At 38.9% G+C, this 21,336-nt stretch overlaps 1 protein-coding gene across 2 annotated transcripts in view; it reads right to left on the bottom strand.

The window, feature by feature from the left end:
- Window positions 1-21,336, bottom strand: part of si:dkey-237i9.1 (SEC14-like protein 1) — a 244,779-nt gene that overhangs the window by 70,483 nt on the left and 152,960 nt on the right. For both annotated transcript variants that reach the window (XM_067459467.1, XM_067459468.1), the window contains exons 12-14: window positions 6,248-6,382; window positions 3,634-3,768; window positions 3,183-3,434 (exon numbers count right to left, since the gene is read on the bottom strand). In XM_067459467.1, the coding sequence (XP_067315568.1) occupies window positions 3,183-3,434; window positions 3,634-3,768; window positions 6,248-6,382 (522 nt within the window). The remainder of the gene's footprint in view (window positions 1-3,182; window positions 3,435-3,633; window positions 3,769-6,247; window positions 6,383-21,336) is intronic.

Genomic DNA, 21,336 nt, shown 5'->3' with positions numbered 1-21,336 from the left:
ATTCCGCATGAAATGCCGAATCCGGTGATATGTTAGGATCGGATGAATTTTGTCATAAAATGTGATATCTTTTGAAATATTTGACATATCTGCACAAAATTTGGTATGCGTGACCGTCAGCATGTCCCGAACGTACCTGAGAAGTTTCAGAATAGCGCCACCTATTGTTCCAGAGATATAGGAATTTTTGCTAAAACATTTATAACTTTTGAAAACGTTGTCCAAATTTGGTGTAATTTATGTCATCTTGTTCTTTGGCTTATGCAGATTACGACAATATATCATTTGTCATTTTCCAAAAATGTTTTTGTCCGCAATATTGAAACAAGTGAAAAACAGTTTTTTCGCTACTCCTCTTTCAAATTTTGTCAAATTTTGTCCAAAATTGGCTGAGATGATCGTTGGACTGAGCCGCACAGAAATGACTGAACTGATTTTTGATATTTGCTACCGTTCCTGAGATATTTGTTACTGAAGTTGACCCTTCCTGTGTTTGTTTTTATGCTAGTTAGCTTAGCATGCCAATTGGTTATTTGCAAAATGTGCTTCTGTTCCAGACATTGAGTCATTCTCAGATTGATCTAAACGAAACTTTTTAAATATTAAAAGCTGTGGATTTATTTGAAAAAAATCATTTTGAGTTGACTCTCATTAGAACTATGGAACTTCAGCAGGTGTTTGAACACAAGCCTGGACGGTGGCGCAACAAGATGAGCGATGGACGCCACGCCCGGAGGTTATGGGTTCGATCCCGTGGGGGGCGGCCTTTTAAAGGTTGCTCTGAGTTCGGCGAAAGCCCCTTCTGGGGCTTGTCCCCGTAAAACTGCTTGCAGTTCTTGTTTGTATTTGTATTTATATACCTTTACACCTTGAGTATTTTGCATCATATTTTAAAATATATTTTTATGTATTTTTGCCCATCCCTGAGTAACATTGGAATTTGTAGTATCGCTTGTTCTTACAGTATTAATCAGTTATTTTTTCCTGTTTCTAGGTTCTGTACCTGTGAATAGCAGCCTGATTTTGCTCGCTGAATGTAAAGGTAAATTTGGAGGAAGACTTTCTAAACATTTTCCTGGTTGGTAACTTTTAATCCAGTAATCTCACTGTTTAGATTTGGAAGAATACCATGTAATGTCTTTGTTTCAAATAAAACATTCCTAAAAAAAACTGACTTTTGTGTTCATATTTACACTATTCACTGTAATCTTATTTTGAATCTATGCTTTTGGCCCTTGTTAAATGCCCAGCTTTTCAATACACACTGTAAGCTACAAAGTGTTCATTATACACATTAAATTAAAAATCACAGCATGTATTGGTAGTAAGAGGTTTATTTAACATACATTTTTAAACTAACTACAATACACACATACATAGCCTTCATATTGTTGCATACCTGTCATTTGCGTCCCGGTTGTCAATATAAATAAATAAGGTGAAAAAAGCCCACCCACAGGTGATCAATAACGTTAGAAATCTTCTGACGGTAAGTGCACAATGTATAGTATAGCTTGTGTAGAAGTAGCCTATACACGATGTATCAGATTATTTATGAGATGCGCTCCAGTTCATGTGCAATGAAGGTGATCGCTCCTGTCACGATTATTGCCTTCAATAGTCTATTTGCTTTTTTATTTATTAAATATAGGCAATTGGTTGATGAAACATGGATTAAAATTAAGATAAAATTTACACAAAAGGAAATTTACTGGATAAAGTTCTTAGCTACTGGAAAATCTAAAGCGTCGCAACTTGTATCTCGCTACTGCCCAACACTGGCTGTATGGCAGTGCACTTGATATGAGACCTGGATGACTCGTGGTCTTTTATTACTTCTAATTCAAGGTTAGTTGTTCCTCTTACGAACAAATTGTTTGCATTTTCTGACGACAGGTATGTTTGACAGTAGCCACGTTTTCATTAGCCAACAGATTTGCACAAAAATGTATATTTTCCAAAGGTTGATAAACAATTCCGAAATTATGCTGTTTCCATTAACCGATGTTGAGACTAAAACTGATTTTTCCGAGCGTCGATCACAGGAAGCAGTATCTGCCGATCCGATACCAATCTATTTGAAGCCTTCTTTTTCTAATGGAGAATTATTTATAGGGAATTTTACAGACATGTAAAGTAGGTCTAACATTATTGAGGCACGAAATAGTAAAGAAATTTAATAAGGAATCAAATATAAATTAATATTGGTCTTCCCTGAATAAATTACATTAATCTTTACACTTAAGGCTGCAAAAGTTAAAAGCAGTGAGTGACATTAAGGTTAATCAAACAACACAAGACAAAGAGAAACTCAGAGACAGCAGCAGTTCATTGCTGTCACTTTAAGAGCGAATACACGCAGTTACACAAATGACTGCAAGCGGTTACATGCAGAGAGAGAGAGAGAGAGAGAGAGAGAGAGAGAGAGAGAGAGAGAGAGAGAGAGAGAGAGAGAGAGAGAGAGAGAGAGAGAGAGAGAGAGAGAGAGAGAGAGAGAGAGAGAGAGAGAGAGAGAGAGAGAGAGAGAGAGAGAGAGAGAGAGAGAGAGAGAGCGGTGATTCACTCGTGCTGTTTGTGAACTTACGTCTCACAGAAAGTTGTACCTCACCTTCAGCATTATAATTATTATACTGGCGCCAGAAAGAGAATGAGACGGTACCGCTGCATGTCATGCCCTCATTCTCACAGCAGGCGCGTGTCGTCAGCATGAGATTGGTTTATGAGATCAGCCTTTTTAGAGACCGCTGATCAAAAATCCCAACGCGATTATCGACCGATTGAGATGGGTTGTCGATCAATCGGAGCACCCCTATAGTAACCAATAAACATGTTTTACAACCCACCCGTCACTGTGGCTGGTATACACGGCAAAGTCACCCGCCACTTTGAAAAAATACCCGCCATTGGCTGGTGGCGTGGGCTAATTTCCCACCCTGGGTATCAACTATGCTGGTTGTCAAGGAGACGGGAGATTTGTTTACGTTTTGTGACGCTACAATTTAGTAGTCCTAAAAATTTGCTAAAAATATCTTCATCAAATGTGCACAAATCAACGTTGGAAACAATACTTACACTACTTATATGAATTTGTACACGCCATCTGTAAACCAATTACGTTCCTTGGCAGGGATCAGTGAAATTCACAATTTCAGGGTCCGGCCCACTGCCTATATGTAACATACCTGCACACTTTCTCCCTCTTTGCAGGTGAGTGGTGACTCCACCATGCTGTAGTCTTGTCCCAGCAGCCAGGATTTATCTATAAGCTGCACGTTGTTGCCTGCAGGAGAGGTGATGCCATGGGTAGCCAGCGGATCTTTCCTTGGAGGCTGTGGAGCTCGTTTAGAGTGGTAGATATTGAAGATCACATCACCTTTACATACATCAAAGTCCCAAGTGATGACTGAAGAGGCATCGATGATCTCAATCAGTAGCTTCAGGAATAGATATAAAAAAGGAAACTTTAAATGTGTAGCTTTATTGATGTTCAGTAGGTGGTACTCTGGTTTAAAATGTGATCAATGTTGTGTTTTCTCAGATTAAAATCCAGTTTTGTAAAAAATCTTAGATGAGATATTTTGCAAATGCACGAAACACAACCCAAATCATATATTGTTTTTAATGCAGTCTAACCTCATGTGGCGCTCCTTTAAAGATGCTCGCACTCTGGTAAATAGTCTCCGTCCACAGCCTGATTTCATCGTTCTCTAGTTCCTCTGCAGTTCTGTACAGGGACTTGGGCACCAAGCCACCCTCTGGCACTTCACACTGCACATATGACAGTGCCACCACTTTAGTTCAATAAGCTACTAAAACCATACTAAGGTGAGACAACACCCAAATATCCCAGTTTGAATATACAGTCCCCTCCAAAAGTATTGGAACAGTGAGGACTATTCCTTTATTTTTTTTCTGTAGACTGAAAACAGTTTGACATCCAAAAATTTATATGAGACAAAAGATCAATCTTTCAGCTTTTATTTCCAGGCATTTACATCTGGATCTGATACACAACTTAGAAGCAAGGGGGTAATCTAGCACTCGGAAACCCATTCCACCCATAGGGGCGGCCATTGCTAACCAAGCCATCACCTGCTGTTAGCATCCCATTGACTCCCATTCATTTTTGAGTCACTTAGACAGTGAATAAGTTTACATCAGAGGCGTTTAAAGACTCCATTTGTCCGTTGTTTATTTATAAAGAAACACAATGCATAAAAGGCTCTGTTACCTTGTATCTTACACTATCGCCCCGCAGAAGCTGTTTTTGTAAAAATAGGCTAACTATTGCGTGATAACCAACGCGACTCTGTCGCACAGTTGAGAAATTACCATATAGACCTGAGGAGACGCTCGCAGGCAATCTTTTACTGTCTATGAGACAGTCGGGGGGACGTGGAGACAAAGTCTGATAAAGTCAAGGGAGAAGAATGGAGAGAAGCCCATAGTGAGCCAAAAGCAACGGGAGAAAATATTAAAACAACGGGATTCAGATTTCACTTTCCACAACTACTAGAAGACCTACAGCTGTCCGAAAGGTTGTTCACGTCACATCTACGTCGTCAAGCTCAGTCTGAGCCTTGGCAGTTCGCTCAGCCATCAGGAAGTGAGTGCTCCTTTACTGACATCACTTAACGCCGTAGAAGTCAATGGGAAAGCTCTGTCCATTTCTTTTACTGTCTATGCTTAGAAGATATAACCTTTTGTTTGAACCCACCCATTTCTCATGTGACCAAAAGTATTGGAACATGTGACTGACAGGTGTGTTTTGTTGCCCTGGTGTGTCCTATTACATTGATTATTCAAACAATAAATAGCACTAAATGTCTGCACTCAGTTTCAGATTTGGGTTTTGCCTGTGCAGACTGCATTTATAGTAAGACGTGTAACCAACATGAAAACCAGAGAGCTGTCTATGGGTGAAAAACAAGCAATTGTGAAGCTGAGAGAAGATGGAAAATCAATCAGAGCCATTCCACAAACATTGACCATAGCAAGTACAACCATTTGGAATGTCCTGAAGAAGAAAGAAACCACTGGTGCACTAAGTAACAGACCTTGAATGGGTAGACCAAGAAAAACATCAGCTGTTGACGACAGAAACATAGTGAGAGCTGTAAAGAAAGACCCTAAAACAACTGTTAGTGACATCAGCAACAACCACAAGAGGGCAGGAGTGAAGGTATCACAGTCTACAGTCCGCAGAAGACTTCATGAACAAAAGTACAGAGGCTACACCAGAAGATGCAAACCTCTCATTAGCAAGAAGAATAAGAAGGCCAGGCTGGAATTTGCCAAAAACTACAGAGACAAGCCTCAAACATTCTGGGGCAAAGTTTTATGGACTGATGAGACAAAGATTAACCTCTACCAAAGTGATGGAAAGGCTAAAGTTTGGAGAAAAAAGGATCTGCTCATGACCCCAAACATACAAGCTCATCTGTGAAACACGGTGGAGGTAATGTCATGGCTTGGGCTTGCATGGCTTCTTCTGGGAGGGGCTCATTGATCTTCATTGATGATGTAACACATGATGGCAGCAGCAAAATGAACTCTGAAGTGTACAGAAAAATTTTGTCTGCCAATTTACAGAAAAATGCAACCAAACTGATCGTTCATCATGCAGCAAGATAATGACCCAAAACACAGTGCCAAAGCAACAAAGGAGTTCATCAGGGGCAAAAAGTGAAAGGTTTTAGACTGGCCAAGTCAATCTCCAGACTTAAACCCTATAGAGCATGCATTTTACCAGCTAAAAAAGAGACTGAAGGGAGTAACCCCCCAAAACAAACAACAACTGAAAGAGGCTGCAGTGGAAGCCTGGAAAAGCATTACAAAAGAAGAATGCAAAAGTTTGGTGAAGTCAATGGGTCATAGGCTTGATGCAGTTATTGCAAGCAAAGGATTTTCAACTAAATATTAAATCTTATTCACTTTAATCTATTTTAAATTAATCTGTTCCAATACTTTTGGTCACATGAGAAATGGGTGGGTTCAAACAAAAGGTTATATCTTCTAAGTTGTGTATCAGATCCAGATGTAAATGCCTGGAAATAAAAGCTGAAAGATTGATCTTTTGTCTCATATACATTTTTGGATGTCAAACCCAAATGTTTTCAGTCTACAGAAAAAATAAAGGAATAGTCCTCACTGTTCCAATACTTTTGGAGGGGATATGCATACAGATCTTCATGGCAGTGAATGATACATTCACTCTCAAAGCATAAGAAAAAAAAAAACTACATACCATACACTCTCCTCCAAGGAAGTCAGGGATGATCTCTTTATCAATGTAGTCCACAAGACCGCCAGGGCCCTGGTAGTCATTTCCCGCATAGATCAGAAACTTCTTTCGTGTATTCTCATCAATAAAAGGGCTCACCTGTAAAACACAGATGGGAGGAGGAAAGCACAGTTAAAGGTCCCATGGCATGGGTTGTTTTATTGTTTTATGTTTCCTGGGGTGTTTATATTGATAGTATGGTTTTTACATTAAAAAAAAAAATTATAATTTAGAAATAAAAGGCATTTTTTTCTATACTGATATTAGCCCTCTGTTTAGAATACTCTGTTTCAAGAGGCGTGTCTGCTGTGAGTCTTCAGTGAAAACACCCACTGCTGTGATTGGCTGACATCTTTGCATATAAAATTAGATAACGTGCAGATGGGGGCGTGGTTTAGTCAGGCATGAGCCATAGCAGCTGCTGCAGCGCTGCCAGTCGAGAGAGACGGAAACGGAGCTGGGCAAAGAGTGCTGAGGAAGTTTTATTCTACCAAGTTTTTGAGAGCGCGCGTTTATTTTGTTTGTATCTGAGAGCTCTGAATAAACACGAGTGAACTTTGCAACATTATTTCTCTCACAAAATGCTTTCACCACAGCTAACAGCAAACATGACATCGACATGAATACAGTAAGAGCTTCTGTTGAGCATAATGAGCAGCGTCATTCAAAAGTGTGATTGACCAATCCAAACATTATAAAGAGTGTTCTTTGAATGCTCTCTCTAGTTTAATCATTTAAAGGTGCACTATGTAGTATTTTTGCAGTAAAATATCCAAAAACCACTAGGTGTTATATATTTTGTTCAGTTGAGTACCTACAATATCCCAGATGTTTCCAACTATTTGTAAATTGTGAGAAAATTGCTATTTTAACTAAGGACAGGGACGTTTCAGCATTGCATTTGAGGGAGTCGCCTGTCAATTGTGTCATATCTGCGCTACCCTCGGTTTCGGCTTTTATTTGGCAGGAACGCTTTACTCTTAGCAGTGTGAACAAGTGAACGCACGGAGTAACCTCATAACATTGTTTTAAACACACTTAAATGTATCTAATATGATAAACAGAGCTGCATTACCTCAAAATCATAACCGGAAAAGCGGATCTGTGCAGGCGCCCGGCGACTGTGTCCCGTCCCGTCATAATAAAAGTCCCGGTATTCGCAAGGCGGGTATTTGTTTAACAATCGCTCCAGCAGCTGTGCTCAGGTCCACAACACTTGGTCCTGCTCTGCTTTAGACTACAGTAAGCTTTCTGCCCGAGTCCTATTTTCCACCGGCTGTGATGAGAAGACGACATCTCCCAAGATGCTGCGCTCACACTTTGCGTCATCAAACTACGCATTTGTTTTAAATAGGCGCCCTCCAGTGGACGGAAAGTTGCATAGTGCACCTTTAAATAACAGATTTGTTTCATGCTGCTAACAGAAACAACGTTAAGTTGATGGTTTTAGTCACTGACTTGATTCACTGATGCATCAAGACGGCCAGCTGCAGGACTGACAGTTTTAAACGATTTAGAAAGAAAGTCTGTGTGAACTTAAATGATTAGCTACACATCAGAACTCATTGATCCCAGATCAGGCATTAATGAACACTGTTACTCACTGTTTGTGGTGGTGCTGTTAAATCCTTATGGTAAAGCCTGTACTGCTGACATCAGTGATAAAACGGACTCCTTTCTCTACTAATTCTATGGGTGGGCAAAGCAGAGGAAGGGGTGGTAACCTTTCCTGGTATGACGTCATAACAGGAGAATTCTAGATCAGCTCATCTGAGCTCTCATTTTCTCAAAGGCAGAGAAAGACAGCCTGAAATCGTTTTATACTGATAAAAATTTCTAGCGACTTGGGACAATATTCAGGCCATGGGAACTCATATTAATGTTGAAAAACCTCATAAAATAAAATGTCATGCCATGGGACCTTTAAAGGGATAGTTCACACAAAAATAAAATTTTGAAAACTGGTTTATTTGCTTATCCCCAGGGCATCCAAGATGCACGTGTCTTTGTTTCTTCAGTAGAACACAAATTAAATCAGCACTAGGTAATTTTTGCTCTCGGGGTCCCCCTACAGTTGGGAAACATTATTGTCCTCTACTACTGTCATAAACTGTCATCCTACATCAGGGGATGCGCATGTGCATTTGTTGACATGACAACCTTGATAGCCTTGAACTAGTGATGCGCGGGTTGGGTTGGGGCGGATAAAGAAATTGTCACTTTATTTGCGGCGCGGGTTGGGGCGGGTCATTAAAAACAAAATTAAATTAAAAAAATCGGTGTACAGGGCCTTCTCAAAAAATTAGCATATTGTGATACAAATTAAACTTTCATATATTTTAGATTCATTGCACTCCAACTGAAATATTTCAGGTCTTTTATTGTTTTAAGACTGATGATTTTGGCATACAGCTCATGAAAACCCCAAATTAATCAAAAAATTTGCTTATCATGAAAAGGTTCTCTAAACGAGCTATTAACCTAATCATCTGAATCAAATAATTAACTCTAAACACCTGCAAAAGATTCCTGAGGCTTTTAAAAACTCCCAGCCTGGTTCATTACTCAAAACCGCAATCATGGGTAAGACTGCCGACCTGACTGCTGTCCAGAAGGCCATCATTGACACCCTCAAGCGAGAGGGTAAGACACAGAAAGAAATTTCTGAACAAATAGGCTGCTCCCAGAGTGCTTTATCAAGGCACCTCAGTGGGAAGTCTGTGGGAAGGAAAAAGCATGGCAAAAAACGCTGCACAACGAGAAGATGTGACCGGTCCCTGAGAAAGATTGTGGAGAAGGACCAATTCCAGACCTTGGGGGACCTGCGGAAGCAGTGGACTGAGTCTGGAGTAGAAACATCCAGAGCCATCGTGCACAGGCGTGTGCAGGAAATAGGCTACAGGTGCCGCATTCCCCAGGTCAAGCCACTTTTGGGCTACAGAGAAGTAGCACTGGACTGTTGCTCAGTGGTCCAAAGTACTTTTTTCGGATAAAAGCAAATTTTGCATGTCATTCGGTAATCAAGGTGCCAGAGTCTGGAGGAAGACTGGGGAGAAGGAAATGCCAAAATGCCTGAAGTCCAGTGTCAAGTACCCACAGTCAGTGATGGTCTGGGGTGCCATGTCAGCTGCTGGTGTTGTTCCACTGTGTTTTATCAAGGGCAGGGTCAATGCAGCTAGCTATCAGGAGATTTTGGAGCACTTCATGCTTCCATCTGCTGAAAAGCTTTATAGAGATGAAGATTTCGTTTTTCAGCATGACCTGGCACCTGTGCCAAAACCACTGGTAAATGGTTTACTGACCATGGTATTACTGTGCTCAATTGGCCTGCCAACTCTCCTGACCTGAACCCCATAGAGAATCTGTGGGATATTGTGAAAAGAAAGTTGAGAGACGCAAGACCCAACACTTTGGATGAGCTTAAGGCCGCTGTCGAAGCATCCTGGGCCTCCATAACACCTCAGCAGTGCCACAGGCTGATTGCCTCCATGCCACGCCGCATTGAAGCAGTCATGTCTGCAAAAGGATTCCCGACCAAGTATTGAGTGCATAACTGAACAATTATTTGAAGGTTGATTTTTTTTTGTATTAAAAACACTTTTCTTTTATTGGTCGGATGAAATAAGCAATTTTTTTTTTTTAGATTTTTGAGGTTTTCATGAGCTATATGCCAAAATCATCAGTATTAAAACAATAAAAGACCTGAAATATTTCAGTTGGTGTGCAATGAATCTAAAATATATGAAAGTTTAATTTTTATCATTACATTATGGAAAATAATGAACTTCATCACAATATGCTAATTTTTTGAGAAGGACCTGTATGTTGCATTCAATTCCCTATAGCCTATATTAAATATTTGGGAATATCTATTTCATATTTTATTTAGTGCTGGGCAATGATTAAAATGTTTAATTGCAATTAATCGTATGATTTTCTGGGATTAATCGCAGTATGCACAAAATTCAATAATGAATACAAAAGTGCTGCTAAATGAACAAAAGTGCAATAACATGGTTTGCAAACACTTTAAACAAATAAGGTGTTTTTACAGCAGTTAAAAGTTAGTAACAGTTACAATATTTCTTGTAAATATCAACTTAAACATTAATTTAATCAAATTAAATTAAATTGGTGGTAAACATATATTGATTCTGTAGTAATATTCTCATCAGTGCTGTGTCAGTTTTTACATAGGCCTACTTAAATCTGCATATTTGTGATATTCACCCCAGGGCGTTATTTAATTTTATAAAGGCCATTTTTTTAATCTTATTAAATGTATGCATCATCTTTCATGTTAAATTCTAACATTTGATTAATAAATTACGTTATAATAGTAAAGACACTATAGGCTGTTACCAATCAAATTAAATAATTTAAACTGCAAAAAATACAGCTGCAATAAATAAGGTTGATGTTCTAAATAAAACATGCAATCTGATTTTAAACATAACTGCCAATAGGGGGCAGCAAGTGATCATCTTCATAAGTGAGTCATTGAGTCATTTATTCAAATGATTCATTCAAAACGCTGAATCATTTAGTAACAAAACACCGCTGACTGTTGCTTTCTTTTGGAACTATTTTCGTCGGTGAAATCATAGGTGAAATGGAACAAAAAAAGGTTGTTTGGATCTAAAATGCAAGTAACTTAAAATTAATTAGGCTACTTATTTATTGAACTAGGCTACACCATTTATGCTTCACAATTCACGACTGCAAAGTCAACTTGTGTTATTAACAATATCATAAATCATAAATATCAACAACTACAAAAAACTCAGTTTTACCCCAGTGTTTCTTCTGTGAGTTTATATTGCTGTTATGAAATTAGCATATTTAATTCGACCAATAAAAGAAAAGTGTTTTTAATACAAAAAAAGTCAACCTTCAAATAATTATGTTCAGTTATGCAATCAATACTTGGTCGGGAATTTGCTGAAATTACTGCTTCAATGCGGCATGGCATGGAGGCAATCAGCCTATGGCACTGCTGAGGTGTTATGGAGGCAGAGGATGTTTCGATAGGGGCCTTAAGCTTTTAAAGGGGCATTTTGGCATTTCCTTCTCCCCAGTCTTCCTCCAGACTCTGGCACGTTGATTTCCAAATGACATGCAAAATTTGCTTTCATCCGAAAAAAGTACTTTGGACCACTGAGCAACAGTCTAGTGCTGCTTCTCTGTAGCCCAAAAGTGGCTTGACCTGGGGAATCCTGTAGCCCATTTCCTGCACACGCCTGTGCACGGTTGCTCTGGATGTTTCTACTCCAGACTCAGTCCACTGCTTCCGCAGGGCCCCCAAGGTCTGGAATTGGTCCTTCTCCACAATTTTTCTCAGGGTCCGGTCACCCCTCTTCTCGTAGTGCAGCGTTTTTTGCCACACTTTTTCCTTCCCACAGACTTCCCACTGAGGTGCCTTGATACAGCACTCTGGGAACAGCCTATTCGTTCAGAAATTTCTTTCTGTGTCCTTACCCTCTCGCTTGAGGGTGTCAATGATGGCCTTCTGGATAGCAGTCAGGTCGGCAGTCTTACCCATGATTGCAGTTTTGATTAATGAACCAGGCTGGGAGTTTTTAAAAACCTCAGGAATCTTTTGCAGGTGTTTAGAGTTAATTATTTGATTCAGATGATTAGGTTAATAGCTCGTTTAGAGAACCTTTTCATGATATGCAAATTTTTTTGAGATAGGAATTTTGGGTTTTCATGAGCTGTATGCCAAAATCATCAGTCTTAAAACAATAAAAGACCTGAAATATTTTAGTTGGTGTGCAATGAATCTAAAATATATGAAACTTTAATTTTTATCATTACATTATGGAAAATAATGAACTATCACAATATGCAATTTTTTTAGACGGACCTATACATTCATCAATCGCTGTTTACATTGAATATAATTTAAAAAAAAATCGGAATCATTCTCGCGTTTCTGGTTATTTTTATATTTTACTTGTCCCATTTGTCCCAGACAAAGAATGTCACGCCCTTGGCTTAGGCTACAGACAGCACTGTATTCCTGTGACCAATGGTTTGTCTGTATGTATATTCAGAGGCAGTGAGCAAAGGCCTTTCAATATAATAATAACTACGTTAATGTGCGATAAAATAATTGTCAGCGTTAATAAATAAATGCGTTATCGCGATAATAATGCATTTACTTGCCCAGCCCTAATTTTATTAGGCTCTTTGATAAGGTTACAATACGACGGCCGTAGCAACGTAACTTGCATTAGCAAGTATAGCCAAGCAGCTCCAGCCGCCAGCCAGCCGAGCGAGTCAAAGATAAATGAGTTTAGTGAGTGGGAGAACGATAATGAAGAAGTTGTCGAGAGAGACGAGGTTCGTGCTTTGTAAATGTTGAAAATGTTTATCAATATATTATATATAATATATTATTAAGAATATAATTACTGTTATTACTATGACCTGATTTATGGTTCATATTTGTTTACAGGGCAATGTTTCCAAGCACTTTCAGGCTTAAATAAAAGCTGTCTTCGTTTACATTACAATGCCTAGTATGTCTATTTAATGGTCGCGAGTGTGGAGCGGGTTGTTAAAATATATACAGTGGTGCGGGGCGGGCCAAATAATTTCATAAAAGCGGGACCCGCGGGTTGGAAAAAAAGCCGACCCGCGCATCACTAAGTTATCAGTTACCCTGAACACTGCAGGAGGAGTTCACATGCTGGTGTTCTGCTTGCGTTGCGTGTGAAATGTCTTCATCCCAGGTACAGTGGCATTTGTTTCAGCATGTCATTTGAATATAATTTCATGGGTTTAATTTTTTTTTAAACGCTAAATGATCGCGATGCTCACGTTTACAAGCCAGCGTCATTATAGTAGCCAAGTCTATTGGTCACCGTTTTACAGAATCTATATGATACTTCAATTCAATGTTTGAGTGGTAGGTAATAACTCAATAGTAACTCAATAGTAATCAACAATATCATAATATCAAGCTACCATAGATTATATTTACATTTAATCATTTAGCAGACGCTTTTATCCAAAGCGACTTACAAAAAAGGGGAGAGCAATAGAAGCAACGAAAAAAACAAGGCCAACAACCTGTAAGAGCTGTAAGAAGTCTCAGTTAATTAGCACAGTACACAGTTTTTTTTAGTTTGTTTTTTGGACAAACAAACAAAAATTAATGGATAGTTAAGTGCTATTCTTTATTGATCAGGTGCAATTGGAAGAGATGTGTCTTAAGAATCGGCAGCACGAATTGAGATCGGCAGGTCATTCCACCAGGTGGGAACGGTCCAGGAAAATGTCAGTTAAAGCGATTTCATGCCTCTAGATGAATCAGTAAATTTGAAAAATCGATTTGCATTAAAGCTTGAGGCAAGACAAATAAACAAATATCACAGACATCTTGGGTTTCCTAAAATATGATATGATTTTGTACGTTTTATGTATTTACTTGTGTTTACTGCAGGTGGTGGTGGAAGTGACGTATATGCCGTAAAGCAGTCGAATTTTAGCAGTAAAATTGTTCTTTTTGGGTCCAAGGGCCACAGGCAGTTTGTGAGACGACCCCCAAACTCTGAATTCAAGCCACAGTACACAGTGAAGACAGTGAAGCATGGAGGTGCAAGCATCATGATATGGGCATGTTTCTCCTACTATGGTGTTGGGCCTATTTATCGCATACCAAGTGTAGTGGACACCAGAATTCCAGGGCCCAGTTTATGGCCAGGCCCCTTTTTGCCCATAACAGTGGACAAAGGTTTGCTCAGTTTTGATTGGATCCTGTTGGACTAGCACAAACAAAATGTTCAACAGCATCAGATAAAGATGCTTGGACAACATCCAGACACCTCTTTGGGGGCAAGAAGAAGACCTCTAGTTCCAAGCCCAGGAAGGACAGGACTTCTCATTGGTCCACATGCAGTTTCTGCCCTTCACCCATCTAGAGATGGATCCCTAATGACCTGATTTGTGACGGCCATAAACATTCCTCAGGACTTCAGCAGTAGTGGGTGAAACAAAGAAAGACCAAAACTGATCCATCCAAATCCATTCACAACTATGTTTGGAAACCTTAAGACTGATGTAAACTACACATATCCATCTCATACTTATTCAGAGAAATAAGTATTTTCAGTGACAGCTATTTGTAATGCAACATCTTCCACAAATTCAGCTGTTAATGAACAAATGAATGAACACATGACAGTTCAATCTTTTTCCATCATGTTTGGTGTCTATTTGTTAAGTATATTGCCAAGGGTATTCTGATGGTGGTTTGGAAAGTGAGAAATGCATTGATGAACTTTAAAGACCATTTAAAGACTTCTAACTGTGTACAGTATGCAAATGAGTTCCACAGGGGAAAGAAGGGTGGGCCACAGTGTGCCCTCTCTGGTGCCAGCAGCCAATAGTAACACTGGAATGGAGAAGCGCCAAATTGCAATCTCCTCCTATTTGGAAAAGGATAAAGGTACCCTTTCAATAGACACTCCTTGTTCTGAGTCTGTCCCCTGAGGATTAGACTGTGACAGAGCAATCAGGTTCTGAGTCTCCTCCACGCGAGAGACAAACAGTTCACCAAGTTCTGAGTCTGTCCCCTGAGGATTAGACTGTAACAGAGCAACCAGGTTCTGAGTCTCCACATCCGAGAGACAAACAGTTCACCAAGTTCTGAGTCTGTCCGCCGAGGATTAGACTGTGACAGAGCAACCAAGTTCTGAGCCTCTGGTTTAACCAGAGAGACAACACAAGATCCGAGGATCTGAATCTCCAGCCTGTGAGGAAAGAGACATTAACCAACACTACGTTCAGAGTTTTAGTCCAGCGAGACGACTACAGCACGTCCCGAGTCTCCATGCTAAAGAGAACAGAGCAGATTGACCAACTTCTGAGTGTCTGGTCCAAAGAGGCAGAAGACACACAGAGACATTTGCAACAAGGTTAAGCTCAGGAGAGCAAACCTTCACTTCAAGGTTCCTTCATCTGCGTGTTCCAGATTAAGGACCTTCTGCACCTACTTCAGGGCCTCATCTGCGTGTTCCAGATTTTAGGACCCTTTGGTGCCCCAGGAGATCCGCATCCCACAGATCTTCGTGTTCAAGGCTGTTGAAACAGATTCCAGCTCCTTTCTTCACTGCACTGTCTCCCAGCAAAACCATTAGAAGAAGTCATCACCATCGGACTGCTTACTCAACCACGTGGAACGTAAATATCACTTAACCAAACCTCTCTCTAGAGACCTTGGCATTGTTGTATATTATCAATATATGATTTTCTAATTTACATTAGACGTAATATAACTGATGCTAGTTAATAACAAATAATCTTTCGTTTATTTGTTTAATGCATAATAAGGTTCTTCACCTTAGTTTCAGAGAAACAACAGTTTATCTTTCCATAAGATAACGTAACTCTTCTATAGCCACACTTAACTTACTCACATGTATTTTATGCATTTTACGCACTCTATTCCTTTATCATTCATTGTATTCATTTAGTAGTTGTGTTAATTGTTCTGTTTATCTTTTGTTAATAAAATCTATTTTATTACAATTGTGTCTTCCTTGTGCTGATAAAGCAGAAAAGGCTCTACAAGTTAGAAATCTCACCAATCTTTCAGATAAATCAGCTGACCAATTCTCCCCCCCTTTACATTCATTATAAATGACTGGGCAGCCTCCTGTGCGGAGTGTTCTCATACAGCCAAGGTAAAAGGCCTTGACTAGTGTCCCAAACAAACAGGGGGGAAGGTGGTCATCTGATGTACTCATAACCACACCTTAAGTGACGTGTGATCCAAATTCACAACGTCAGCGGTGACGTGAGTACCAATCACTCTCTTACTTAGTGTCCTTGGGTGGACAAAAGTAAAAATCACTACACAAGGATCATGGATCAGTTTGCATATGTTAAAATACTTGAAGAGGTCATGTTGCCCTATGCTGAAGAGGACATGCCCTTGAAACGGTTGTTTCAACAAGACAATGACCCAAAACACACTAGTAAACGGGCAAAGTCTTGGTTCCAAACCAACAAAATTAATGTTATGGAGTGGCCAGCCCAATCTCCAGACCTTAATCCAATTGAGAACTTGTGGGGTGATATCAAAAATGCTGTTTCAGAAGCAAAACCAAGAAATGTGAATGAATTGTGGAATGTTGTTAAAGAATCATGGAGTGGAATAACAGCTGAGAGGTGCCACAAGTTGGTTGACTCCATGCCACACAGATGTCAAGCAGTTTTAAAAAACTGTGGTCATACAACTAAATATTAGTTTAGTGATTCACAGGATTGCTAAATCCCAGAAGAAAAAAAAATGTTTGTACAAAATAGTTTTGAGTTTGTACAGTCAAAGGTAGACACTGCTATTTTTTTGAACACACCCCTTTCAACTAATTGCCCAATTGCACAGCCTTAAGAGCGTGCATATCATGAATGCTGGGTCTTGTTTGTTTTCTGACAATCTACTGAACCTACTGGTAACTTGTTTGCCACGTAGCAATAAAAAATATACTAAAAACCTTGATTATTCTGGTTAGTCACATTGTACTGCTATTATTTTGAACAAGACTGTATATATAGATGTAGATGAGATGTATCATAGTCATATGTATCGATATCGTTTGATAGTTTTATAGTAATGAAAATAAATTTGTTCAGTTAGACTACAGATGCTACAATTAAAAACTGAACTGAGCACAGATAGCAGGAATTTCATTTATCGCGACTGAGAAGCTGACAATACGGTGGAAGATTCAGTTTCAAAGCTAAATGTAAAAGCGCCCATTTAAGCAGACTTGTCATTGTACTGTTCTGTTATGTTTTTCATTAAGAATAGTATTGATATATTAATATTAAACAAACCATTTAAGAAATTTGCTCACAAATTGGTATTAATTATAAAGTGAAAGTACAGTGCCTTGCGAAAGTATTCGGTACCCTTTAACTTTGCGACCTTTTGCCACATTTCAGGCTTCAAACATGTAAAAGGCTTAAAGATATAAAACTGTAATTTTTAATAAAAAGTGGGACACAATCATGAAGTGGAATTAAATTTATTAGATATTTAAAACTTTTTTAACAAATCAAGAACTGAAAAATTGGGCGTGCAAAATTATTCGGCCCCTTTAATTTCAGTGCAGCAAACTCTCTCCAGAAGTTCAGTGAGGATCTCTGAATGATCCAATGGTGACCTACATGACTAATGATGATAAATAGAATCCACCTTTGTGTAATCAAGTCTCCGTATAAATGCACCTGCACTGTGATAGTCTCAGAGGTCCGTTTAAAGCGCAGAGAGCATCATGAAGAACAAGGAACACACCAGGCAGGTCCAAAATACTGTTGTGGAGAAGTTTAAAGCCGGGTTTGGATACAAAAAGATTTCCCAAGCATTAAACATCCCAAGGAGCACTGTGCAAGCGATAATATTGAAATGGAAGGAGTTTCAGACCACTGCAAATCTACCAAGACCTGGCCGTCCCTCTAAACTTTCAGCTCATACAAGGAGAAGACTGATCAGAGATGCAGCCAAGAGGCCCATGATAACTCTGGATGAACTGCAGAGATCTACAGCTGAGGTGGGAGACTCTGTCCATAGGACAACAATCAGTCGTAAACTGCACAAATCTGGCCTTTATGGAAGAGTGGCAAGAAGAAAGCCATTTCTTAACGATATCCATAAAAAGTGTTGTTTAAAGTTGGCCACAAGCAGTGATGGGAATAACGGCGTTATAGATAAACGGCGTTACTAACGGCGTTAACTTTTTCAGTAACGAGTAATCAAACAAATTACTGTTTCCCCCGTTACAACGCCGTTATCGTTACTGAGAATAAAATGCCGCGTTACTCACTGAAACGGTTTACATCCGATCAGACGCGCTCTGTCAGTGGACCTGCAGCTGTGTGTGTGTGTGTGTGTGTGTGTGTGTGTGTGTGTGTGTGTGTGTGTGTGTGTGTGTGTGTGTGTGTGTGTGTGTGTGTGTGTGTGTGTGTGTGAGACATAGCCTACATCATGCACGCGTGCATGCGACCAGCGATCAGGAGTCAAAGCGACATCATGTCCAATGACTTCAATGGTAGCTTTCACAAACTGGAAGTATAAGCATTACTGTTCCCTCGTTGAGGTGAAAGGTATTATGTTTATGTAACGTGCAACTTATGCCCAGGAAGAAAGAGTCTCTCCACGTCGGTGAACGCATAGATTAACGTGAGCTTCGCTACCGGATTAGACAGAGCCACGACATTAAAGCAACCAAAACTAGGTTTTTCTCGTGAGAAAGTGGGTAAGCCCGCCATACAAATAAAACTTAAGAGCACTTCTTGTTAAACTGTTTACTTTCGTGAGGAAGAAAATACTTCAAGCAGGCTACAGTCTATGTCTACCAGTTTTGTGACAGTTTTAGAATTTTAATGTGCACTACAAAGAGTCTATGTAAATTAGGCTAATATATTTATTATTATTATTATTTTCTATTTTTTGTATACTTTTCTTAAGGACCATCATTAATTATTAAGATTTATTTGATGGCCAGTTGGGGGTCTGTGCAATAAATATTACAGTTCTAAACAATCTATTTTGTTTTATTGTTCCACTATATTACTGATATTTACAATAATGTATTGAATTTGATTGTACAATGTTTTATAATAATAATTTATTCTATTTAGTAGGGGTGACCCATAATAGTCGAAGATTCGATGCATCGATATGCAGGACCGGATTCGATCACTGATCGAATCTTTGCGGGTGTTATGAAACGAGGATCATACCATTTTAGGCAATATGGGGGTGCTCAATATTAGTGTTATAGACATGTCGCGGCACTGAGCTTCACACCGGACGCGCCACACCTTTAAAATTCGAACACATACACCGATGGCGGCATTCGACACCTGTCCGCGGCGATTAAATGCATATTTCCCTCAAATCGTGAAAGTACATACTGATTTCACCCTGTGCTACAAGATACACTCATCGTGCAGCTCTACTGTCAGAAGTCAATTCAAAATTGAGCTTGCGTGCGGTGCGTATGTTCACGTCTGCCTGGTGTGAGATTACTGAGACACTGCGCTGAGCTTCAGTCCGGTGTGCGACCCCCTTTAGGCACAATCGGCTTAAGAACGTGCATATAAACGCACTCGAAGTGTTCTTTTCCTCTCTAGGCAGGATTTTTTTTTTGGTTTATTTATCAAAATGTTCTTTTATATATTTGTGTGATGTTCTGTGTTACGATCGCGGCTTTTAAATGTTATGAGAGAATGGTTAATTTACGAATGTGTAGTGTAGCCTAGTTTTGATCACTCTATTAAAAGTGGTGGCTGTGTGCCGTGTGTAAAGTAAAATAAAAATAGTCTTAGCCTCCTGCTGATTAGTGTCCTGCCCTTCCCAACCCGTTTATACCGTTTATTTTTTTCCGGTCTATGGTTTACACACGCATAGATGATTCGACTATCGGTCGACCATAGAGATTCTAAAATTCTAATTCGAATGTGTAAATCCTTAGTCGGGGATGGACACCCCTACTATTTAGTGTCCATTTCATTCATTTAACACTTAATATTGGGGCATCCCAGATATTTTACATATTTGAACATTTAAAAAAAGTTATAAACACTTGTCTGTTCTACTAATTTCAATTGACTTGTGAAAACTGGTTAAAAAAAATCAAAATTATATGACATAGCAACTTTTTTTCTTTTTTTTTACAGTAAAGCAAATAGTTACTTTCCCTGGTAACGAGTTACTTTTATTATAGAGTAATTCAGTTAATAACATTTTTGAACAAGTAGTGAGTAGGGCTGCACGATTTGGGGGAAATATATAATTGCAATTATTCTGGGTAAAAAGTCATTGTGTTTTTATATTAATGTGACTAATAATTATTATTATGATTATTATTACAGCTAAAAATATTTTTAAAAATAAGAAATATTACCATTACAATAACTCATAATTTTCACTTACAATTTTCATAATTACAAATAAAAAAGATTATGTCAGAATAAATATAACAATATAATACTAATTATTATTATTATTATTATTATTATTATTATTATTGTCATATTTTACAGAAAACTTATTTTATACAAAAAAAAAAACTGCTGGGTTACCTATTAATATGCAGACAGGCTATGACTAAAACACATTAGAAAGGTCTAAGCCTAAGGAGTTATTGTAATAAAATAAAATAAAAGATTTATATATATAGGCTATGTGTGTGTGTGTGTGTGTGTGTGTGTGTGTGTGTGTGTGTGTGTGTGTGTGTGTGTGTGTGTGTGTGTGTGTGTGTGTGTGTGTGTGTTGTTTATCTGTGATATCAATTTCTTACAGTCTATCTTTAATATGAAATATGAACCTCTTGTGCATCCACTGTGGGGGGAAAAAACTCCTGTACATTGAAGAAAAACATGGATTGTCCAATAAATTTATAATTTTTTAAGTTTATTAAGTTTCTTATTATTGATTACCCAAAAGTTTTTAATTCATACTTAAAGCCAGAGTGCGCCCTCGAGCGGAAAACGCCCCATTTGCCTCAGAGAAGTAATTGATGTTAGTTTTCAGGAAATCGATGATGTGAAGCTAACGCGGTGTAAACAGAAGATAGAGACGCTTTGATTAAACATGATGACGATAAACACGACTGCAGCAAAATATGGTGTATTTGAGTTCTTCAAGCCATCAAGGGTATTTTTATAATAAAGTGTATTATAATGCAGTGCTGATTGAGATAGAATGCTATAAAATAACGCATCATCTGCCTCACTCTGATGAGAAGCCACATCAGCTCACAAACACTCGACTAACGATATGAAGTGAGGTAAAACATGTCATTAAGCGTTGTCTTTTGTTGAATAGGTTTATGAATGCTTCACTAGTTTGTAGTTTGGCTCGTGTTGCTTTTTCAAACGCACGTTATAAGCGACTCAAACTCGCAGTCTTTCAGACGGAGCAGCGTTTACTCCTGATCACAGAGCTGCTCTTCGCTAACACACTGGGCATTTATTTATTTAATTAAAATCGCAGCCTTTGAGCTTTCATAATCGCAAACAAGCCAAATCGCGAT

Source organism: Pseudorasbora parva, chromosome 12, assembly GCF_024679245.1.
Source record: "Pseudorasbora parva isolate DD20220531a chromosome 12, ASM2467924v1, whole genome shotgun sequence".
Lineage (NCBI taxonomy): Eukaryota > Metazoa > Chordata > Actinopteri > Cypriniformes > Gobionidae > Pseudorasbora > Pseudorasbora parva.
This window is presented reverse-complemented; position numbering and strand designations above follow the sequence as displayed.